General features: G+C 48.5%; 1 protein-coding gene across 3 annotated transcripts in view; it reads left to right on the top strand.

Annotated features, from left to right (window-relative positions):
- HTT (huntingtin) overlaps nucleotides 1-24,497 on the top strand; it is a 120,508-nt gene that overhangs the window by 10,295 nt on the left and 85,716 nt on the right. For 2 of the 3 annotated variants that reach the window (XM_088793151.1, XM_019718736.3), the window contains exons 2-9: nucleotides 2,980-3,063; nucleotides 12,822-12,942; nucleotides 16,462-16,521; nucleotides 16,901-16,980; nucleotides 18,604-18,742; nucleotides 21,226-21,367; nucleotides 22,069-22,247; nucleotides 23,723-23,927. In XM_088793151.1, the coding sequence (XP_088649277.1) occupies nucleotides 2,980-3,063; nucleotides 12,822-12,942; nucleotides 16,462-16,521; nucleotides 16,901-16,980; nucleotides 18,604-18,742; nucleotides 21,226-21,367; nucleotides 22,069-22,247; nucleotides 23,723-23,927 (1,010 nt within the window). Of the gene's footprint in view, nucleotides 1-2,979; nucleotides 3,064-12,821; nucleotides 12,943-16,461; nucleotides 16,522-16,900; nucleotides 16,981-18,603; nucleotides 18,743-21,225; nucleotides 21,368-22,068; nucleotides 22,248-23,722; nucleotides 23,928-24,497 lie in introns of those variants that run through there. The other variant, XM_088793153.1, reaches the window with a different exon arrangement.

The raw sequence follows: 24,497 nt of genomic DNA, 5'->3' as shown, positions 1-24,497 counted from the left end.
CAAGGAGCATTTTCGGCTTCATAAAGGCTCATAATGGTGCAGCCTGAGGGGACCCTGGGAGTCATCTTGTTTGGGACGCGTCCTTCCCCACCCTGGGGCAGACTCCCTCATTCTGCTCGGCTGTCATACAGTGAGGCCTCAAAGTATTCTCCAGGCTGCGCTCTGGCACCCATGCCACCTGATCAGGGCCGGCACACCCAAGATACCTGGCTACCACCCCTGCTTTAGCTGTGCCCCTTCAGTGCCAGCTGGGGATAGTAGGGCTCACGCTCACTGCCTTTCGGCTTGGGGGGCGGGGACACCACAGGAAGAAGGTTCTGCTTAGTTCTGACCTTGCCAAAACCTCAGGTCACGAATATTTCTGTTCTGGCCACTGGTACATTCTGAGGTCCACTTAGGTAGTGTTTGTTGACTTTTTTCTCATTCCCACTGCCCTAAGGACTTGTTTTAGACACAATGTAAGATGCAGCCAGGGGCCTGGCTATGTGAATTCAGTTCATTTCAGGCCTGGGCACGTTTTCACTTTAGAAATCAAAGAGTAACGGTGGGTGGGCGAGTTAATTTCTTCCTGAAACGCTTAAATTCACCAGTGTCCTTTAGTTTTCTTGACTGTCTTAGACCGGGCAAACTCTAACCTGCTGTAACAGACTTTGATATGATGGTTTAACGGAGAGAACACTTTAATTCTCGTTGTTCTTAAAACGAGGTGTGATTTGCGTCTAGTGAAATGTACCCTTCTTACGTGTGCACTTCTGTGAATCTGGACAAGGACAGAAAGCCGTGTACGATGACCACAGTCGAGGTTTGGAACAGTTCTGTCACCCCCGTGCCGCTGTGCTTTCAGCCCCTCCCCCGCCCCTGGAGATTCCTGATGACTTTTCGTTCCTGTACCTTTGTCTCTTCCAGAATGTCATATAAATGGCCTCATCCAGTGTGTAGTCTTGAACCTGACACATTGAAGTTCACCCTTGTTTGTGTTAGCGCCTTGTCCCTTCTTACCGCCGAGCAGGTTGCTGTGGGCTGACTGTAGCGGCTGATTTCTCCATCCTCCAGGTGAAGTGAGGACATGGGGTTGTTTCCATCACAGTGCTTTTGAAGGGCCGAGGGCCTGCTTCTGTGGCACGTAGGGACGCAGGCTCCGGTCATGCAGTCGTCTTTCTCTGTATAACCAAGAGGCTGTTAGGCGTGTTTGTTCCAATTGGAGGGAACTCACGGGGGAGGTACCCAGGGCACGCCAGCCAGGCAGACGCACCGCAACCCCTTCCGTTCCTGTTTCCTCTGTGGAAACTCGGGCATGTATGTATCCCTGGCTCAGGGGAGCTGGGCAGTGGGACTTCTGAGCGGAGGCGTGTGTCCAAGAGGGGACGGAAGGCGTGGTGGTGGATAGCGAGCACCCTGCAGTGTAACTGACCGTTCAGGAAAGGACCCCAGTGGGAGCACCATTCATTCACCGTCCACGTGATGGTGGGCTCTGCCTGGGCGGTCATGGGGGAGCCCACTCCACTCACTAGGCGAGCCTTCCCATTCAGGCCCTGTGCCCTGTGGCTGTTCTTTCGGGCCCCCGACTTCCTCTTTGGAGGTTCTCTCTTGCCTATGTCCTGCCCTGGCCACATCTGCCCTGGCCACATCTGCAGTGCCTCTTGGAGGGTTTGCCTCACCAGACTTGCACACTCTTCCTTCAGGCGCACTTTTTGGAGGCTGAGGGTTGCATTAGGGATTAAATAGTCGGGATTAAATAGTCACGGCGGGGGTGAAGAGGGGGAGTGTAGGTTGGATTTTCCCCCCTTTGGTGGTAGAATTCCCTCGAAAACCTAGTCGTCTTCTAGTTTAGTTCTAGTCAGTACCATGTACTGGTAACTGCACTCAGATTCTTTTTTTTTTCTTTTCAATTGGAGAAGGGGAACAGGACTTTTTATTGGGGAACAGTGTGTACTTCCAGGCCTTTTTTCCAAGTCAAGTTATTGTCCTTTCAGTCTTAGTTGTGGAGGGCGTAGCTCAGCTCCAGGTCCAGTTGCCATTGCTAGTTGCAGGGGGCGCAGCCCACCATCCCTGCGGGAGTCGAACCGGCAACCTTGTGGTTGAGAGGACGCACTCCAACCAACTGAGCCATCTGAGAGCTCAGCGGTAGCTCAGCTCAAGGTGCTGTGTTCAATCTTAGTTGCAGGGTCACTGCCCACCATCCCTTGCGGGACTCGAGGAATCGAACCGGCAACCTTGTGGTTGAGAGCCCACTGGCCCATGTGGGAATTGAACCGGCAGCCTTCGGAGTTAGGAGCATGGAGCTCTAACCGCCTGAGCGGCCGGGCCGGCCCTGCACTCAGATTCTTTTGTGGATGTGGTTCTTAAGCCTGCTGTATGTTTTGGCTTCCTCTTTGGAGCTTCCCTGTACCTGAAGACATCTGAAGCCATAGGTTTGGGTGGCAAGCAAGCGCCTTAATCAGATCTCGACCTGGCTGTTTTGTCCTTTTGTTTGGCTGAGAAGTCTGAATAGGAAGCCTTAGAGAAAGGCTCTGTGCAGGAGGCTTATTTCTATCAAAGCTGTTTGGGGATAGAGAAGTGACGGCCATTGTCCATGTTTTATACCCAGTAGAGAGCACGAGGGCCATGTGGTGAGCAGTGTGACTGGAGAAGGGCAGGCGGCTAGGAGTACAGAGCAGGCACGGGGTTATTGTACTTCCTTGAATCGTGTACCCCTCCGTTGGTGTGGGCTTGGCTCACTCTGTTCACACTGCAGTTTCTCCTCTGAAACGGGAAACTCACGGTGCGTCCACAGCGTCACCTGACTGCCGTGGAGCCGTGCAGTTGAGGAAGCCCGGGATGAGCTCGTCTACACCCCGGTCCTGCCCCCACGCTGCCCCAGCAGACTGTCTGGTTTGTTCCTAGTGGTCACGAAGGGCCTGAAGGCATTACGATGTGTAGACATACGTGGAGGGGGTAATTCAACACCTGTTCACTTCCTTTCTTTTTTTTTTCTTTTAGAAAGAAAGAACTCTCAGCCACCAAGAAAGACCGTGTGAATCATTGTCTGACAATATGTGAAAACATAGTGGCTCAGTCGCTCAGGTAATTACACTTTGAACTTTCTAGTGAAAATAAAAACTTGACATATTTCAGTTCTTAAGCTGGAATAGTCTTTGTCCCCCCAGTTGTCCTAAAGCCTTTAAAGGACCTTTTCCCCTTATTTCTGGCTGTCCAGACTCTGTAATGAGCAATGTTTTCTTTCTGTAATCTTACAAAAAACGCTTGTAGCCATTATGCTATTTGAACAGCATGTTTGTATTTAATGAGCACTCTTGGTAACTGTAATCATTTAAAAATCACCTTTTGTTTGCTATTTCTACATTACTTGAATAATGGGACCACACGAGCCTGTCCAGTCAGCGTATCTTTTCCTCGCTTCTCTTGGGCACTTCTGCCCTTTGCCCACCCCTGGAGTAGTCCCTGGACGCCCAGCAGTGCCCGCTGACCGAGGTCGGCTTTCCTTGCTGGCTCTTACTTCTGGGGTGAAGTGGCACCTTCTTTTGTAGCTTCTTTGCTGATTCTCCTCATTCTCTTTGCTTTTGGCTGCCTGTCTTTCTGCCCGTTGTCCCTGGGAGCTGTGGCTGGGGAATATGTTAGGCCTATTTCTAAGGCTGAGTGGGAGACATATACCTGCCTCCCTATTCTCTTACCCGTATGGGCATGTGTGAAATACCTTCTTGCCTTTCTTCCCCTTGGAATAAATATTCCTGTTATTCTCCTGCTGGAAGCTGGAAAGGGCTTTTTGTAATCTGTTAGGAAAAGCTCTGAGAATGATAATCTTGATTTTAGTTCTAACAGAAACTTGGTGACTCACTTATTTTAATGGCATCTGGCATCTGTGTTTTATACTTTCAAAGTGATTTCACCTCTGCTATGTCCTTGTAGTTAACTCCTTCCATAGTGTGTGAAATGGGGTGGACGGTTTCTGTCTAATTTGTAGAAATCTTGTAGGAAGAAAATGTAGTAACCAATGAGAATATGTGCTGAAAATAAAAATATGAAAATTCTTAGCATGCTATTGTAGAAAACAATGCTAGGACACAAGTAGGGGAAACGGAGAAAGGTTTGAATTTCTCTGCTCCTACTAGCTGGCTGGTCTTAGGTCAGTTGAACTCCTTGGAGCCTCTGTTGCCTCATTTACGAAATGGAAACCCGCACTGTGGGGTTCTTGTGGGATCAGGTGACCCGTGAAACCCGGGACCAAACCATACAGATGTACTCATTAGCTTCCTGTCGTGAGGCCTCTGGCCCGTAACTTAACAGTGCTTGTGTGCGGAATGACTGACACCTGACACACTGCTGCCCCCTGGTGTCGCGTAGCTTTCTGCACGTGATCTCCGCCACCCCTTTTACTTTGCAAGCTGCTGGGCCCAGAAAACAAGATCTCTTCCACTCCGAGTGCTTTGTGCTTTATGTTTCTTTTGTTTCTTGATAATTCTTGATGGAAGTGATGGAATGTTGGCTTAGCTTCACTTATTAGTAGAGTATATTGAGATATCGTAGGATTGATTTGTGGTTCGGTTTGCCATCTAAATCAAAATAATAGCTGTCAATAATTTTTGTGTTAGTGTATATTCTGTTTGTATGGAGTAATGCTGGTAGTCGTTAATTTCTTGTTTTACCGAGGAGTATGTTAATAGGACAGTGTATGGGTTATGGACCCAGAGAGGAGGTTTTTAGTCTTATCAGATCAAAGAACAGTTTAAGATACTCTCCATACTGTGCAGGAATTTGGGAGTGTAGAGCTGAAGTGAATATTCTATATACATGCAGTGTCTTACGAAATCTGTTGACTGGTATTTCCTGTGATCTCGCCTTGAGTGTAACTACATCTTTGGTACGTTCTTTAGCTTCTGTAATTTACTAACCTTACAGTGGGGTTATTTCAGTGGCATCTTCTGGAGTTTTCAGTGCGGGAAGTCATCTAAAACTTCATGTGTATTTTGACTATGCATCTGCTTCAGCTCTGAGCTTGGTGGTCTAACCTGCTGGTTCCTAAATATGGGCGAGCATCAGAATCACCTGGGATGTGTCAAAATACAGTCACGGTGATCCCTCGCCCTCTCCCCAACACACTTATACTGTCTGTCTCGGGGAAGTCTGGGGATTTGCTTTTAACAAGTATCCTTTCGGGCACACCTCGGAACCTTCATCGAAGCAAGCCTACTTTGATAAGGGGGTTGAGTACCAATAAATACACAGGAGTCCATGGATTTCTCCTATGTTAGCATAAGTCAGTCAGACAGTTAATGGTTCAAGATCCCATGCGTGGTAGTCGCAACATATACTACTCCAAGGCATTGACAAGATATATGCGAAAACTACTTAAAGACTGCTATTAACTTTTCTGAAGGGTATACATGACAACTTTCCGTCCTAGGTGGGAAGACTTTTTCTTATCAGAAGTTAAATTTCCTCTGAATTATTTCATAAATGTAAAAATGATCAAAATTCTAGTAGGGGTATTTTTGAACTTTTCCATCAGTAAGGATAAATATTTAAATGATTCCAAGAAAATCTGAAACCATCAGTAATAGGATGAGATCTGTATGTGAGGTTGAAATAGCAATTAGACATTAAAGAAGGTGTAGCATAGGAAATTCGGAAAGTGTATGTGTGTATCTGTGTGTAATTTATGGTAAAGATAACATTTTGTATTAGTAGGGAAGTGATGGATTATTGGACCAACTGACTAGTTGGGGGAACACTGTGTTTCTACCTCACATTGCAAACAAACATCAATGTCAGATTAATTACTTAAATGTAGAAAAATGAAAAATTACTATAAAAAGAACCTCTAATCTTAGGCTGAGGAAGGCTAGCAAATAAAGGAAAAAATTGCTTTGACTGGAATAACAGTTCAGTATGTCAAAATCCACCGTAAACTCAAAGTACCTCAACTTGGGGAGGAATTGACAGCTTCTATACCAAAGGTTTACTAGCCTCTGTAAAGAGCAATTATAAATCATTAAGAAAAAGACTATCATTCTAATTGGGAAATAGGCGAAGACCACGACTAGATAGTTCAGAAAAGAAGAAACATGACTGGACCAGTAAACATAATAACTAACATTTATTTTGTGCTTCCTGTGGAAAAATGTGCAAATTTACTAGTAATCAATAGAATGAGACTAACACAAAAATACAGCTACTCGTTTAACGACAGGGATACGTTCTGAGAAATACTTGTACATGCTTAGGTGATTTTGTTGTGCGAACATCACGGAGTGACGCACGCACCCAGGAGGTCCAGCCTACCACTCACCTAGGCCATGCGGTACCGCCTGTTCCTGGGCTGAATACTGTGGGCACTTGTAAGTGTTTGTGTATCTAAACATAGAAAAGCTACAGTAAAAGTACGGCATCCAAGATCAAATGGCACCTGCAGAGGGCACCCACCGTGAGCAGAGCCTGCGGGACTGGCAGTGGCTCTGGCTGAGTGAGTGGGTGAGCGGGGAGTGGACGTGACGGCCTGGGCCGTGCACGACTGCAGGCTACACACTGCACACTTAGGCTCCACTAGATTCATTCAAAATATTGTATTTCTTCCATAATAAATAAACCTTAGCTTACCGTAGCTTTTTTATTGTGTCAACTTTAAAATTTTTCTGACTTTTTAACTCTTTTGTGATAATACTTAGCTTAAAACACAAATACATTATACAGCTGTGCAAAAATATTTTCTTTATATCCTTATTCTATAAGCTTTTCTCTAATTTTACATTTAAAAATTTTTTTTGCACTTTTTTGTTAAAAACTGAGATACACACATACACACACACCTTAGCCTCGGCCTCCACAGGGTGCAGGTTGTCAGTCTCACTGTCTCTGCCTCCGCATCTGTCCCACCGGAAGGTGTCGGGCAGCAACAGGCATGGAGCTGTCACATCCTGTGACATCCTGTGACAGCACTGCCTTCTGGAATACCTGCAGGACCTGCCCGGCTCTTCTTGAAAGGCCATCACTCTTTTCCAAAGTATGTCCTTGGCGGCCTGCTTGCTTTGTTTCTTCATCGTAGATTTGCTTGTGAGCAGATAACGCACCATCAGCATTCCTCTGTTCTCGAGAACCTTCGGTGTTGGGTCCAGGTTTTCAGACTTTTTAAGGAGCAGTTGAGGTCTGCAAACGGCTCCGCTGACCCCTTCGCTGGATTTTCTTGGGGGTTCTTGTTCTTCTGCAGTTTCCTTTCCTCTCCTCGGTTGTGTGCTCCTGTGCCCATTCCGACAGCCTCCCATAGTCACTTCCTCAGGAACCCCCGCGAGGAGCTCCCCAGGGCCGTCCTCATGCACACCCGGGCCTCAGTCGTTTGCCATCTCAGCCACAGCGTGGTCATTTCTGCAGCGTTTGCCCTGTGGTGTCACCGGGATGTTTTCAGCTCCAGTGTAGTGTTAAGGGGTCCGTCATGTGTGAGGCCTGTCGTTGACCGAAATGTCATCATGCGCGGCACATACTGTCAGGACGTTTTTACCTGTAAAGTTAGCAAACATTAAAAACTACTCAGGATTTTGACAACGGTGATACAACCTTCTTAAAAGGCAGTTTGACAAAATACAAAGCTTTAAGCTCCTCTGTGTTTGAATTAGCAGTTTCATTTCGAGCATTTATCCTTAGGAAAGTGTGTAATGATATCGGTGGAATGCTATTCATCCCATTAGAAAATTAAAAATAATCTTAATGACTTACCAGTAGGGGAATTGAAAAATTAAGATACATTTATAAAAGGGAATGTTAGTTAACTTTATAAAAGATGATTTATAGATGCGTATATTTGTGACCAGAAAAGATATTAACAATATTAAAAATTAAGTTAAAAAATCATGAAAGATTTTTGCTTCTGGCTAAGTAACAAGGTCAGGATTTACCTTCCTGCCTAAAACAATTGATACGGATGAGTATATGTAACAGTGATTTTCAAGGCCCTGGGCATCAGGCAAAGAGTAACAGGGATCCTGGACCGAAACAAACCAACTCCGGGAGTCCTATGATGTCCCCAGATTACTGCCTGGTGGGAGTTTCCTGGCCATGACAGGAGGGAACCCCCAGGCACACCTCAGTGGCTGCTGAGTCGAGGAGACAGCTGGTGGCCCTGAGAGGACCAAGGGGGCTAGAAACCATTGGGGAGAGTGCCGGAGAGGAGAGAGCTGCACAGACCATCTCGGGAGACCTGCAGCGGGGCCCTCACTGAGTCTTCACTGAGCGCAGATGCTCACAGGATGGGATAGAAGCACCTGCAAGGGTCATAAGGAACCCACAGCTGCGCCAAGAGCTGTTCCAGTTCACCCACAGACCTCAGGCTGCATGGGACCGTGGAGGGGGCACTCTGAAGGGCCAGCTGAACCACAGGGCTGACGTTCCCTAGACTGAGATGCTGCTTAGCTCCTGCCTAGTGAAGCTGAACAGCAAACCCCAAGATGGTCAGACTCTTTCATAGTAACGTGATGCATCCCAGAGCCAAGTGCAGGAATACGGGAATTCCAAAGTGTACAGCAGCTGGCAAGCTCAAAGTCGTCAGGCCTGGCACCAGATAAAAGTGACCAGGAATGGAGGAGTCACAGTGAAACAGGTCATTGGAGCTGACCCAGAAATTGCACAGATGGTAGAATTTATACACGGGAACATTAAAACGGTTACCATAACTATGTTTCATGTGTCCAAGAAGCGAGGGAGAAGACTGAATGTGTTGAATACAGTCATAAAAAAGACCTGAATTGAACAAAGGAAGGAGTGACCATGGATTTCTCCCTGGAAACCACATATACAGAATTCAGTGAAACATCATCTGTACAATAAAAATGTCTCTCTGAAAAGCAAAGGTGAGATAAAGGCTTCTTCAGACACGTGAAAGCTGAAATGATTGACGTCCAGCAGGCGACCTCCCTAAGAACTATGAAGGAGTGTTCCAGGGAGGAGGAAAACGGACTTGGGTCTCTGCAAAGGACTGACGAGCACTGGAGATGGTAACCACCTGGGCAGACACAAGACTCCTTATTTGTAATCTTTCAAAATTACTTGACTGTTTACAGCACAGATAACCAGAATGTGTTTGGGGGGAGTTATAACACGTAGACGTAAAATGTGTGACAACAGTAGCATAAAAGGAAGAGCAGAAATGCAAATATACTCGTGGGAGGCCGAGTACTGCGTCCTCCCGCCAAGACACCGGGTCCTTATCCCCGGAATTCTGTGCGAACGTTACAGATGCGATGAAGGACCTTGAGATGGAGAGATTATCCTGGGTCATCCAAGTGGACCCTAAACAGTCCCGTGTATCCTTATAGGGGGGGGGATGGGGTTTCACACTCACACACACACACACACTCACACACACACACACACACACACACACACACACACGGGGTGATGTGAGGATGGAACAAAGGCAGGTTTGAAGATGCTGGCCTTGAAGATTGGAGTGACATGGCCACAGCCCAGGAGCTCTGGAGCCACCAGAGCTGGGAGGGGCACCAAGCCGTTCTCCCCCGGAGGCTCGGGAGGGAGCACGGCCGGTACCTGGAGTTCAGCTCACTGATATTCATCATGGACTTCCGGTCTCCTGAAATGTGAGAGAAGAATTCCTGCGTTCTGAAGCCCCCGGTGTCTAGTAACTTGTTACAGCTACCGCAGGAAGCTAATACAATGCCTTTTGTTAGTTTCGTGTGCTGGATGTGAAGTGGTATAATATCACTGTAGATTGTGAGAAATTCAAGACATATACTATAAACAGTAAAGCAACAATTGAAAGCAAAAGAAAAGGTTATAGCTAATAAACCAAAAAGGAAGGTGAAATAGAAGCATAAAAATACTCAACCCCAAAGGCAGAAATAGGGGGAGAAGGTAAATACAGAGCGATGGGACAACTAGGAAAGAAAGTACACTGGTAGATTTCAGCCTGGTCACAGCAGTAGTCACAGTAAATGTGAGAGCTCTTCAGGCTGGGGGCCAAAGCAAGACCTAGAGGAAAACCATTTTGAGTGTAAAGACACAAATAGGTCAAAGTCATAGAATGGAAAGTGGTTTGCCGTGCTAGTAACACTGATGGATTGAAAGCAAGATTGATTGGCTGTATTCATATCACAGGCTGTTCCAGGGCAGGATGGTCATTCATAGTGACAGAGACATCAGTTGCATCAAGTGGGTGTAACGGCCCTAAATGTACCTCAGGTCAGAGCTTCCAAATCGGTAGAACTGCAAGGAGGAAGAGACAAAGCCACAGTCAAGATTTCAGCAGCCTCTCTCCATAATTCTCAGAACACGTAGATATAAAATCTGGATCTAGAAGACTCGAAAAACGTTGTCTACCCCCGTGTCCTGGTTGACATTTGTAGACACCCAATGCAGAACAACAGAAGACACATTCTTCTTGTGCTCACGGGGCGTTTGCCAAGGTAGGCCCGATGCTGGGCCACCAAACAGGCCTCTGCATGTAAAAGGCCTCAGCTCATTACGAGTATGCTCTCCGGCCTCCGTGCAGGTAAGCTGGAATCTGTTACAGAAAGACAGTCTGGAAAACCCCGAATATGGGAAAGCAACACATTTCCTCGTGGCCCATGGGTCAAAGAAAAAGTCAAGGGAAATTAGAAAGTATTTTGAATTGTTTGAAAAAAAAAAAAAAAAGATTTCAAAATGTGTGACATGCTGCTGGGGCACATAAAGGGAAGTTGATAGCAGTAAATGCCATTTGAGCAAAGAAGGGGGGTCTCCAGTCAGCGACCTCAGCTTTCACCTTAGGAAACTTGAAAAAGTAGAGCAAATGAAACCTACATTTACCAGAAGAATGGATGTAATAAAGATAAGAATGCAAGTTGGTAGTATAGAAAACAGGAGTGTATAGCAAATCAATAAAACTGAAAGGGGGTTCTTTGAAAGTATCAGTAAAATTAATAAGACTGAACAAAGTGAAGCCACAAATTATCAATATCTGAATGAGGGAGATGATACTAGGATAGGTTGTAGAGATATTAAAAGGACTATAAGGGGATGGTATGAGCAACTCCGTGCCAGCCAGTACGTTTGACACCTTCGATGAATTGGGTAAGTGTCTTGGAAGAATTTCTAAGGCTCTCAAGAAGAAATAGACAACCTGAATATTCCTGCACCTGCTTTATTAAATTAATATTTAAAGATCAATATCTGATTTAGTTACTGGAGAACTTTTAAGTACGGTTGGAAGTGGTATATAAACCTTTTTTGAAATCAGATATACTTGACAACACTATGTTTGAGGTGGTCAGTGGTTGGTCTGATACGTTTATGTATCGCAGTATGATCACCGCAGTAGTGTTAGCTAACGGCTTTATCAAATCACAGAATTATAATTCCTTTATTGTGTTGAGAATGGTTAAGATCTAGACTCTTAGCAGTTTTGAACTTTGTAATAATACGGTGATGTTGACTGGATTCACTGCTGTGCGTTGTGTCGTCAGGACTTACCTACTAGTTGCAAGTGGACCTCCTTTTCAACTGAATTTTATGAAGTCTAAAGACAGAGTATTTCTGATGACAATTTTGTGTCTGAGTTGAGATGTGCTATAAAAAAGATTGTTATATATCTCAATAATTTATTCATATTGATTACATGTTGAAAGACTATCTCGGCATTGGGTTAAATGATGTATGTTATGAAAGTGATTTTACCTGTTTCTCTTTGACGTGTCTTCTGGGAAGCCTGACATCACCTCCCACAGGTAGCCCATTATATCTCTGGGCACAGCCCTGCTTTGAGTGTGTTGGGGCGCAGTGCCAGCGTCTCAGGGACCTTACTTCCTTAGTCCTTTCTGCACAGCTGCGTTCCACAGATTTGAGGTTTGAAATACTGCTGAGTGGCACGTTTTGTTTCTTGCTTCTTCTGTTGATTGCTGCTATGTCTTTTGCTCTCTCTTAGGCTCATGGCTCTTCTGACTCTTGGTAGGAATTCTGATGTAGCGAGAAAGGGTGTGGGGGGGGCTCCATTTCAGAGTAGCTAGACGGAGACCGTGAAACAGCAGTCTGACTGACTTTCCCATTCAGCAGCGTGTTCAGGGGCTGGGTTACGGGCCTGCTGCTCTTCCCAGGGTGTGCAGTCAGTGTCATGGGTGTGGCCCAGCCTAGCTCTGTCTGGGCTGTTGGGCTGGTTGGATTGTGACAGGCTCACGGGACGTCTCATTTAACATCTTCAAGTCGTTCACAAACGTTGCATAGACTACACTTTTTGTGAGACTGAGGGAGCGACAGACACACAGCCTGACCAGGGCCATGTTGCGTCTAAGTGAAATATGGTCGTACCTTGTTACACTGAAAGCAAGATTCAGAAGGAGAGAAGAGTGAGACTGGTGTGCTGATTTTCAAGCTTCGGAGAATGTTGTGAGAGTAACGTGTGGTCGAGAGCAGATGGCCCTCTGGGATCGGAGTCTCTGAAGCAGCGTCTCAGTGTCTCAGACACAAAAAGCAGTGCCTTTTTAAGACTTTTTAATTAACACTTAAAAAAGGAGATTTGTCTTACAAGTGCAACCTCTTTTTTTTTTTTAAAAATAAACTTTGAAATTATAGAATAGTTTTAAATTTACAGAAAAATTACGAAGATAGCGTAGCGAGTTTCCGCATGCCCTTCCTTATCCGGTCACACGGTTATTTGCATCTTACGTCACCGTGGTACGTTTTTCCCAAGGACTGAATGACTATCGATGTGTTGTTACCCTTAACTTCTGTGTAATGTCCTTTTCTGTCCCAGACCCCGTCTAGGAGGCCAGACACCCCGCCACACACCATCGTCACGTCTTCCCAGGTTCTTCTTGGCTGTGACAGTCTCTTCTTTCTTCACTTAGAAATTCTCCAGAATTTCAGAAACTTCTGGGCATTGCCGTGGAGCTTTTCCTGCTGTGCAGTGATGACGCAGAGTCAGATGTCAGGATGGTGGCTGACGAATGCCTCAACAAAGTCATCAAAGTAAGAGCCCCGTGCACAGGTTCCCCGAGCTGTAACCGGGGTAGGCCAGCAAGGTCCCTTAGGGTGTCCGCACGGGTTTCGTCTGTGCTGTGTGCTCTGGAGGCGCTCAGCCGTCTGCCAGCCTGCCTGCTGCACCTGCGCGTGCGTCGGTCAGGGTGGTGCTGATGGTCGCCCGTGGGTGCTCTTGGGGAAAATGTCCCTCCAGGTACCGCCTTCTGTTTGGACAAGGCCCTGAGAAAGCGGGAGGTGGGGGGGGGGGGAACAGGTCAATGGAACCTCCTCGGTGTCTGTAGCCTCCCTCCCTTCGCCTCGTCTCCTGCCTCTGCCCCTCCTAAGATTTGGGTCAGGCGGTACCGTTTGCGGGTAAAGAGGTGACTTCGACAGTAGGTTAGCTGGAGTTCGTGTGACCTGACTGGGCAGAGGGAGTTCCCAGGAAAAGATGTTAAGCCAGAAAGCTGAAGCCACTTGGGTGACAGGTGAGGTAAGGAGAGCGCAGGGCCACCTCTCTTCTGGTACTGCTTCCTGATGCCCAACATCACAGAGCTTTCATCTGCTGTCCCCTTTTCTGTCTTCTGCTGCTGTGGGCGAGCAGCCCTTCCTCAGTAATCCTCTGCGTGTTGGAAACTGTCCTGTGTTTCTCAGCCTGCCCTGTTGCCGGTGTGTCCCCTGCCCACCCTGCTCACCGTCCTCCAGGCTGCCTTTGAGTTACTGGATGGGCCTTTTGACTCGCGTGTCCAGACTTGGCCGTCGTTCCTCCTGTAGCTTCTCGTTCCTCCAGCAGGAGGAAGCGTCTCTGACGTAGCTCTTGACACTCTCCCCGAAACTGAGTCTTCATAACAGTTAAGAAACAGATGTACCTGTTCCCTTCTTCGGAAGGCCCCGTGTTTGTGGCATCTTCCCAGGTTTTCTTCTATATCCCTACCACTTTGAGTTCAACCCTGAAATTCAGATACGGCTTTGGGAAGAGGCTGCATCTCTTCTTCTCCTGGTGCTACTTACCTGAGCAGGTGGACGCAGGTTAGTTGACGGTTTCCCCTCTTGTCGGGGTCTTGAAGACAAAACTGGTCTTTGGAGTCTTCCCAAGGGTGTTCCCTGGAGCGTGGCCTCGTAGTACGCTGGCCAAGAAATGGTTCCTCCTCTGCCCTTGTACGCCCAGCCTTCCCCTCGCGGGCAGCTGGTCACCTGGGACTCCTGGGGGAGATGGAGGCCTTGTGCCAAGCATGTAGCGCATGCGTGGGTTTGCAGTGTGGGAGCTGCGTTTGAGTCCTGCCTCTGCCCCCAGCTGAGCAACGTGGGCGTGTGTTTAATTCTGTGAGCCTCAGTTTCCCTAACTCTGACGGGAACCAGACAGGTTTTCTGTGCTGTGTGTGTGTGTCCCAAGTGCAGTAAATTATGTGACGTGCGTGGCGTCATCCTGGCCACTTTTGGTCCTCAGATTGGTAAGAAATACTCTAATTGCTAACGAGATTCTTACATTCTTCCCCAGACATTGAGGGGCACGTGAGCGCACCAGCTCTCCGTTTTCTGTCATGTGGCTCCGCGGTAGCCTGTGGCCCAGGGAGTCCTTTCTGTCGGCAGAACACTGTTTCTTGGCCAGCTGTGCTTTCTGTGCTCGGGCACTGGTTTCTCTGTGGCCACAGGATTCTAGCCCTGTCCGTCGGGAGCAGCCTGAGGGAGGTCCGTCTTCACCTGGAGGTGGTCACCTGGCCTTCTCCCTCCTCCCCGCCCTGCTTTCCTGTTTTGGCTTGCATCCTGCCTCCCCCAGTGATGTCATGGTTTTCTCCTTGTCCTCCAGGCCTGGTGGTCCATTGGTGACACTCATGTGTGCGTGGGGTCCCGCTGCCTGTCTGCAGACAGCCTTTTCCATACACTTCCTTCTTCCCAGGCCTGAATGGCCTTGGTGTTTTTATCAGTCTCAGTGGCAGGACCAGGCCGGGCGTTCTGATGTTTTGGCTCTTGTACTTTGATCCTTAGAATCAGAAAACCTTAGCAACCCACCACAGGCTGCTTTGGTTCTCGGCAGGTGGGGGTTAGGGAGGACAGAGAATGCTGTGACTCAGACCACTCTGGTCAGTCATCTTAGACATGGGCGTTGTTCCCTTCGAAGTCTGTCTTCAGAGACCTGTGTCCGAGAGCTGCTGCATAGGACAGCAGTGTGTGTGTTCACGCATTGTGGGCCCGGCCCTAGGTCATAGCTCCAGACCCCGGGTTCCCTTCCGGCCCTCTCCCTGCTTCGTCCCCATTTCCTCCTCCTGTTTCTCGTCTCCCAATGCAGAGATACCAATGTCTCACGTTATGCCCCTGAATGTAAGGCAAGGCCAGTCTCTCTCATGCTCTCCTTTCTGTGTAAAGTTGGGCATAACGGAGCTCGGCTGTGCTCAGATTTCTGCTTCCTCGAACGCCGTGGTCTTCAGGTCAGCAGGCTGGGGGTGGGAGCAGGGTCTGGCTAGACGTGCTGTCCCTGTGACGGGAGGACGGGCTTGGGAGAATGGGTGGCCCTAGGCGCGGTGTCAGGGAGGGCATGTAGGAGTCGGGTCCTGGACTTCCGCTCTTCTAGTGAGTGTCGTCACTGCTCAGTCGACCAGGCTCTGCGTGGCCCAAGAGAACGGGCACGTTTAGCTTCTCGCGCATGTAGGAAAATGCCCTGGGGAGCAGACGCAGCCCGACCGGGGGCTCCAGGCCTCAGGTCCTGTACAACCTTGTGTGGGCAGCGTGTTTGTACCGAAATCACTTCCTGCGCGGTATAAACCCTCTGCTCTGAGAGAGATTGGCAGCTCATCATGGAGGCTGAGAGGATTTCTGGCTGGAGAGGTAGAGAAAACCTCCTGGAGGCGGTGGCTAGTAGATGAGCAAGGAGATTCTTAACCACTGCAGCATCTGGCCTCTGGGGCGCCAGGACTGTGGGCATGGCCAGCGGAGTGCTCCTTAGGCAGAGAAACGGGTGCCCACGAAGCCTGCCGCCTGGGAGGGAGAGAGGTGCGGAGCTGTGGGGTCGAGGGGTCACAGAGCCATGGGGCTGAGAGCATCAAGCACCAAGGGAGGACAGGCGGGGTCTGCCTGGCAGAGCCAGGGGCTCTGCTCTCACGGGGACACCCACCGCCGCTGGCGCTGCGTCTTCAGGGCGTTGCTAATATTGGATCTCCCACCCCATGGGAGATGAAAGATTTTCAGTGAAGAGAAAACTTCCTGGGTGTTCCTCACTCACTGACTGTTACGGTTTTCGTGTAAGAGGAGCTTTATATGGATTTGAACCATGTGCCATTTAATTTTGATATTGTATAGTATTTGACTGTAAAAAAGTGAGATTCTTTCCATTTTTTGTTCAGGTGAATGATCTGTATCTAGTTTATCCAATCACTTCCTGCATATCTATGCTTTTTCTTAATGAATAGGTTCTCGGTTTAGTTGCCATTAAATTCTACTTCACCCAAGATGGAAATTGAAGCTGCATTTTAGCTTTCTTTAGAATTGCTAATGGACTGTGCCTTCCGTGACCAGCTCTCTTGTATTTTGTTGTAGGCTTTGATGGATTCTAATCTTCCGAGGTTACAGTTAGAGCTCTATAAGGAAATTAAAAAGGTAGGCCTTTATTTTCCGTTATTGAAAAAGGTGGTGCTTTCAATGTATTGAACAGTATGAGATTTTATCTTACATTTAATAAGTAAAAATGTTAGAAGTTAAAGCTGTTTGATAAAGTAGACTTTATTTTACTTTTCTTCAAAAGGTTATTCTTCATTATTTATTAGATGAGATGGGAATTTTAAATAGTAATTTATTTTTTGTATCTTTATAATTAAGCCCACTAGCTCTTAAAATTTCTAAAGTAGTTATACATTTAAATGGCCTTTTGTCTAAAATAGAAACTAGCAGTGAACAAAATGCTTTTGTTGACATGAAGTCACTTTTGGTGACTAGTATCCGTGACGTGAACGTAACATCGCTCGTTAAATCCCCTCAGAACGGCGCAGCCCGGAGCCTGCGTGCCGCCCTGTGGAGGTTTGCTGAGCTGGCTCACCTTGTCCGACCTCAGAAGTGCAGGTACGTTGTACGCTCTGGATGGTGATGGTGATGATGGTCATTATTTTGCTAGGGCCCAGCTCCTGAGGTTCTGTCCCTCTCAGCTCAGATGTTACTTCCTCACAGGTCCTTCCTCTCCTCGTCTTAAGCCGCCCGCCTCTGCCCCTCAATCGCAGCCGGTGACACCCTGTTTATTTTCCCTTCGTCACACTTACCGCTCCCAGAAATACTGTCGCCCACTTTATGAGTGTGCTCGTTCATTGTCTGCCCAGCCTCCCCCCAGAGCCGTAGGGGATGTATCCCTGGGGACAGCGGGCTCTTCCTCTCTGTCCCACACTGGGAACTGTCTGTCTGCATGTGGTAGTTGCTGAAAAGGCACTTGTCAGGTGGCTGGAGGTTGAGTCCCAACCTCATCACTGTTTACCGTAAGAATTCTAGAAATACTTGTTTTGGTCTGTTGCCTGAGTTTAAAATGTGAACGTTAAACTGCAAATCAAGTCCTGACTAGTTGAAACAGTTCTATCTGAATGAATTGAAAAGCAAAAGAAAGACCACAATTTCCAACGCCTTCCTTCTCTCCGTAACTGTCAAAACGTACTATGGCCACCGACCCTTGGCTATGGGTCCCTGAGGGGCTGGTGGGTGACCCAAACCCTCACTATTAATATGAAACAAGGATTTATTCCATTCAGTTGGAGTTTAGTAAGAATCTTATATAGCTGTTGAGATACAATCACTAAGGAAATTTCTTTTTATATAGTCTTTTGCTTTTACTATCCTTATTCTGGAAAATTTGTTATATTTATAAAGTAATACATCTCAAGTTTTCCACAAAGCAACCAAAGTGACCTTAAAAATATATGATTGGGTCCAGTCGTTGCTTTGAACTCTTGACTCACTTCCCAGAGCTGTTCATGTGAAATCAGACTCCTTCACCGCGGCCCAGGGAGGTCTTGCCCCGATGGCTCCGTCACCTCAGGCACTCTCTGTGGACTCATTGGCCTGATTTTACTTTCAGCAGTCAGGTTTCTCTACCTCTTGATGGCCGTTTTATTTTTCTCCCAGACGTCGTCTCCTTAGAAAGGCAGGCCCAGCCTCACTAAGAGAGTCTGGTGTGGATCTGCTGTGGCAGCGCCAGCCGCGCTCACCGCAGGTCCAGGCTTCCTGTGCTTCGGCGTTGTCTGTCCTGTGACTCCCTCCTCTCAGCCCGGCATGGCCCATTCCCTTGCTCATCTCTAAGGCCTTATTTACTTCGTTTGAACATGAAAAAAATGTTTTGTAATGCTGCTTTTCCATGACAGCTTTATTCTCATTTCTTAACACTTATTTTTAAAATGGTGTTTTCTTATATTCTGTATTAGTTTCTCATTTAAAATATGAATATTTTAATAACTATGATAATTTTTAAAACAAGCTTTTGAGAGTCCTTTGGTTACAGGAGAAAGGAAGGATGAGTGTCTCCGAGCATTTGAACTTCATGTGTTCAGTCCCCCGTTCTGTTATAATAGCTAAGGCTCGTCCACTTGCCATTGAGGACTGGTTGGCACGTGGAACTGGCTTTTCTCCAGCAGGTACTGAACTAACTGCTTCTGTTTCTCGTTGAAGCAGACCTGGCAGAGTAACTGTGTTCCTCTCTCTGTGCAGGCCTTACTTGGTGAACCTTTTGCCGTGCCTGACTCGAACAAGCAGGAGACCCGAGGAATCTGTCCAGGAGACCTTGGCTGCAGCGATACCCAAAATTATGGCTTCTTTTGGCAATTTTGCAAATGACAATGAAATTAAGGTATGATTGTTACGCCGAGTCACAGTGTGACAGTGCATCCGGTGGGGCGTTGGGGTTTTTGGACAGGTTGCCATCTGCCGTGCTGCACGATTTAGGTTGGAGTCTGTGGCGTTGTTTTGAGGCTCACTGAGAGCTTCTTTCCACTTGTGCTTTCTTAGTGGGTGAGGAGTGGGAGAGGGGCTGGTTCATACACGCAAATTCAGAAGGCGTTGCAGAGCAGACTGGCTTTCCATGGTCTGGGCTGGCCCCTTACCCTGGCTGAGGAGAGGTCCCAGAACGTGGGCCCTGCAGCTCTCAGGGACCTCTGGACTTCCTGTTTGTTCTGTGCCCCGACCAGCAGCCCTCCGGCCCGCTGTAGTGCTTCGTGCATAATGTCCAGAAGTTGTGACCTTGCCTCGGGGCCTGAGGCTGCCAGGTTCGGGACCTCCTGCTTTTGGTGGCTCAGTTCTGTATTAGTGTCTCTTTTGGTGTTTCCCTCCACATTTCCAAATCCCATGCTTCTGCTGCCAGTTTTGGATTTTTAACTGCGAAAGAGATGACTAGAGTTCTAACCCTCCCCGTCGTCTTACTGTAGTTGCATCACTGTTCAATGTGCACGTTATTAGGCCTCAGTAAGTAGCCACATCCAACTTTGTTCTGTGCTGCGATTTTGTTCCTTTGTACACCTTTTGGGTTGTTCTGGAGTTAATAGTTGCCTCTTTTTCACTTGGATATTACTCTTTGGCCATTTGCATCTTCTCGTACTTTCCAGCAGCTTTGTAAACTGGATCTCAGTACAGTTTCCACAAGACGTAATTACTGGATCATTTCCCCACTCGAGTCCCCCATCTTAGAACTCGCTGGCGGCTGCTCTGGTCCCCTCCGGATGCGCTGTCACCTGCCACACAGCCGTACTGTAAGGCTTCTCCCTGCTGTCACCCTGGGAATTCCTTTGGCTGCTGTCCTGTTGGATGCCTCATTCCTGGGTGCTGTATCTTTATCTTTCTGCCAGCTGCCTTCTACGAGGCATTCTCGGGGTTGTGGGATTTGGACCTGAGAAGGCCCCCTCGAGCTCTCATTAGTTTTATTATTTATTATTCCAAACTGTTTAGGTTCAGCATGGGCTGACATCATAATGTTATAATGTTACCTAGCTTTCACTTTATGTAGAAGTTTGGACTAATACAGAATGATTTTTAATTTCCTATTTCAATAATATAGTTGTGTGTTTTCACTCAAAGGAGCTGTCTGAGATGCCAGTATCTTTTCTCAGAGCTAAAAAGAAAAGCTTTGTCAGAGATAATATGACTGGGTGGGGGCTCTGGGGAGGAACCGGAAGCCACAGACCACGGGGGGTCCTGTGACTGGGGGTCTGGGCCTTCTTTCACCTCTCTGGGTTTAGAAAGCTACTCTGAGTTCACTGAGAGTTGAGGCGGCTCTGAGAACCGGCTTCTGCTAACTGCAGTGGTAGGGAGAAACTTCTTTCTAAGGTGGGCCTGGTGTGTTCATTGGCTGCTCGTTTGCCTGGGGTCACACCCCCAGTGGGGGCACCTAATGGCATCCCTGGCGGTCAGCGTGCTCCGCCCGTGCCAAACAGTATGTGTTTAGAGCAGTGCGAATGGTGTTAGGCGACTGGTCACCAAATGGCCAGTCCCTGCTCGGGCTGTTCGCTAAGGCGTCAGTGGCCAGGCTAGAATCGTGTGCCCCTCCTGTGGGCTTTCCTGGGTCCAGCAACCACGCTTTCCTGTGCTTCGTAGGAAAGCGGTGTGAGCAGCGCAGTAGGCGTACAGTTCGTTCGGTTCAGGTGCACGTCTTCCAGCCCCAAGGCGTCTCTTAGTGGTCTCGGCAGCGGCGTGCGGACGGACGAGTCGTCCCTGAGCCTGCACGTGGCCGTAGCGGGCTGCTGCTCTCCTCTCCTCGGCTTCTTGTTTCCCACTTGTTTTCGTTTTTCTTTTTTTAGACAACTGGTTTTTCTGTTTTTTATTTTTTATTATTGGGGAATACTGGGGAACAGTGTGCTTCTCCAGGGCCCATCAGCTCCAAGTCGTTGTCCTTCATTCTAGTTGTGGAGGGCGCAGCTCAGCTCCAAGTCCAGTTGCCGTTTTCAGTCTAGTCCCAGGGGGCACAGCCCACCATCCCATGTGGGAACTGAACCGGCAACCTTGTTGTTGAGAGCTTGTGCTCTAACCAACTGAGCCATCCGGCTGCCCTCCATTTGTTTTTTTACAGCACTTATTTCATAATGTCATTTACTGAGCCTGTCCCCAGATACTGTGGGTACAGCTTTTCCAGCGCTAAGGCTTCCACTGGCTGCTACTGGTGGAGGACGCAGGTGCCAGCAAGTCCCAACTGGAAGTTTTAACTGCTCTGTTCAGCGTAGGAAAGCTTCAAACTGCTGATAATTGATGCTCTGCAAGGATTCAGGGCAAGCTACGTTTCACCAAGTACCTGATGAGCTTCACAGGACCCTCCTCCTGTGCCCATGGGGATTCTTGCTTCCACAGGTTCTGTTAAAGGCTTTCCTAGCAAACCTGAAGTCCAGCTCCCCGACCATTCGGCGGACGGCGGCGGGCTCCGCAGTCAGCGTCTGCCAGCATTCCAGGAGGACGCAGTACTTTTACAGCTGGCTACTAAATGTGCTCATAGGTAAGCTGTGGGCGGTGGCGTGCTTTTCCCCGCGTGTATGTGGCAGAGTCTGCAGCATTTACTCGGAACAGACCTTTGAAACTGTTTAAAGTCAGGCAATCTCTTGGCTTCTGGACCAGGCCCTTGGGTGCTGGCTGACTGGTAACTGGGAGCCCACGTGGGTCTGTGTGAGCATGTGGCCAAGCTGCTGCTCCTCTGTGCGTAAGGAGAGCCGCCTGGGCAGCGGCGGACCAGCGTGCCACCCCACCGTCTTCCTGGGCCTGGCCCTCCGTGTGGGCCAACTGCACAGCAGGACGTGGTAGCTCTGAGTGCGGAGTGCCCGAGCCCAGAGACAAGTGTCAGGGCCCTGCAGGTTCTCTGCATGGGTGCAGGTCTGCTGACGACGTGTCCTGAGCGCAGGGGATTGTGGAAACCAACACTAGCAGATGCCGAAGGGCACATATGGCCATTTGATAGGAAAGAACTGGCTTTCAATGCTGCAAGACTCCATGTAACGAAGGGTGGAAGGGTACCCTTCAGAGCCACCCCTGGAGTTTGGCCCCGGGACACATACGTAGTTTTCACAGTGATGTCTCTGCCATCTTTATATCTCACTGAGCCTCAGGTAGGGTTCTGCTAGGGAGCTCTGCGTTTTAACAGATGAAGCTATGAATCTCCGAGCAGTGCAGCAGGTGTTAAGAAGCCTGTGACTGCCTTTCCAGGTCTGCTGGTTCCCGTCGAGGATGAGCACCCCACCCTCCTGGTTCTTGGGGTGCTGCTCACACTGAGGTACTTGGTGCCCTTGCTGCAGCAGCAGGTCAAGGACACGAGCCTGAAAGGCAGCTTTGGGGTGACACGGAAGGAAATGGAGGTCTCGCCCTCGACAGAGCAGCTGGTCCAGGTAGGAGCCCCTGGCTTGATCTCGTGTCAGTGTGTAAGTGACTGTCACCCAGAGAGCCTGCTCAGGGCTCAGAGCACAGACTCGGAGCCGGACTGCCTGGTTCCAATCCTAGGCCACGACCCCTGGCTGTGTGACCTCCAGTGACAGTCACACCAGAGTGAAATGAGGGCAAGCTCTCCTAAGGCAGCCGAGAGTGTGACATAAACCCCACAGACCGCTGCCTGGCACATAGAATGCTGTTACCCCGTTTCTCAAAGCAGGGCATGTGAACTGCTCCCCTGCTCAGCAAACGTTCATCGAATTCCCACTCAGTCCTATTTGTACACATGGGAAGGTGCATAATGATCTTTTATTCAGTTTCAGACTCAACTTCTAGGCAAAGCACATGTGATTGAAAGTCCCACACTAGTATGTAAATGTCAGTCGCAATAACATGAAAGTAACAATGTTGCTGACAGAATTTGGGAGTGCAGGTGAGGTGAAGGCAGTGTGGGATGCCACTCCCCTCATTTTCTGCAGTAAGTGCATTCACAGTAGATGGCTTCACAGATCTGGGCGTAGGCTGACTGGGAGGGCAGCACCCTTTGTCTGTGACAGGCCAGCGCACAGCAGCCGCAGATATGGCTGTGCTCCGTGACACCTGTGCACACAAACAGGTAGCAGCCTGGGTTTCCTGAGGACTGCAGTTTGCAGACCCGTCACCTAGAATTACGGGGCTTCCCACCAGAAGAATTAAAATAAGTAATTAAAAGAAGCTACCACTGAGAGTTTTTATTTTATACCCTTCTATACTGTCTCTTTTAAAAAATTTGTGTTACTTTTATGATGTTAAAGGTCGGGCTGCCCAACCCTTGAAATAAAAATGCAGCGTGCCAGTTAAATTTGAATTTCAGGTAAATCATGAATGATTTTGTGGTGTAAGTATACCTGAAATTACGAGACATACTGTACTACAAAATTATTTGTTGTTTATTTGAAATTCAAATTTAACTGGATGCTCTATACTTTATCTGGCGACTAATTAAATGGAAAAAGTAAATTCATTACATCTGTATAATGTGACACAGTATCGAAAGCACTCATCAAATTTGACATACCTTTAAAATAGTTGGAAACTGTTTCTCAGTGGCACTCGTGACAGTAGTTCTTGCTTATTAAATGTGTGTCAGAGTAACCGCACCGAGTGGATATTGAACCCTATGGTCCCTTTGCTAGTCACCAGCTTAGGGAGATGGAGGTCTGTTTTTGTGGAAGTGCCCTACTTATGTTTAAGGAATTAATAGAGCAGTGAAAAAAACCCTGGGAATTTAGAAAGCAACATGGAAGCTAGTGATCACAGTGGTAGAAGTGACAGAGAAATTTTAAGGGGCAGAAATTAAGGCACAAATTTTGCCAACATAAGCCTATCAAAAACAAAGGAGGGAGCCCCAGTACACACTTAAGCCTGAGGTGCCACGTGTGCTTTCTGTCTCCAGGTGTACGAGTTGACCTTGCATTACACGCAGCACCAGGACCACAACGTGGTGACTGGCGCCTTGGAGCTCCTGCAGCAGCTCTTCAGGACCCCTCCCCCAGAGCTCCTGCAGGCCCTGACCATAGCCGGCGGCCTGGCGCAGCTGCCTGCCACCCGCGAGCGGCCAGGCTGCCGGAGCCGCAGCGGGAGTATCGTGGAACTTATAGGTGAGTGGGCAGGAACGACTCTTGCAGCCGACCCTGCAGGAACGCTAGTTACCCTCGGTGGAGTTACAGGCCAGCACCGTGCCAGCAGCTTACCTCTCAGATCCCGACAGCTGACAACGCAGGTAGTGGCCGTATTCTAGGAGCACAGAACTGAAGTGTAGCAAGGTGAGGTGGCAAAATGAGGTCAGCTCTGGCTCGGCTGCCTCCACGTGGGGAAAGTACTTCCAGGACCTCTCATCTCTGTCACTTTGCCAGAGATGGGACCTTCAGGTCCTCCTAGGGATTTTCGAGTTCCTTTCTGCTCTCGGATCCTATTCGCTGTCCCGATTGCCCGTTCCTACTCTGGGCACTTCCTGTGCCTGGTCTGTGCCCTCCTTCTGTGTGCTCTCGGGCTTGGGCCCTGACCCTGCCACCCTGTGCTGCTGCTTGCTGACCACTGCTTTTCCTGCACACAGTGGGTGGGCCCCGTCTGGCATGGAGTCACCCCTTGGGCGCTGGAGTAGGTGGGGAGCCCTGCATCACAGCCGCCAGGACAGTGTGGCACCGAGCAGGCTTCTGGCACTCGTGGCC

The sequence above is a fragment of the Rhinolophus sinicus genome, chromosome 1, assembly GCF_057876585.1.
Source record: "Rhinolophus sinicus isolate RSI-liver-muscle chromosome 1, RSI-T2T, whole genome shotgun sequence".
Classification (NCBI taxonomy): Eukaryota; Metazoa; Chordata; class Mammalia; order Chiroptera; family Rhinolophidae; genus Rhinolophus; species Rhinolophus sinicus.
This window is presented reverse-complemented; position numbering and strand designations above follow the sequence as displayed.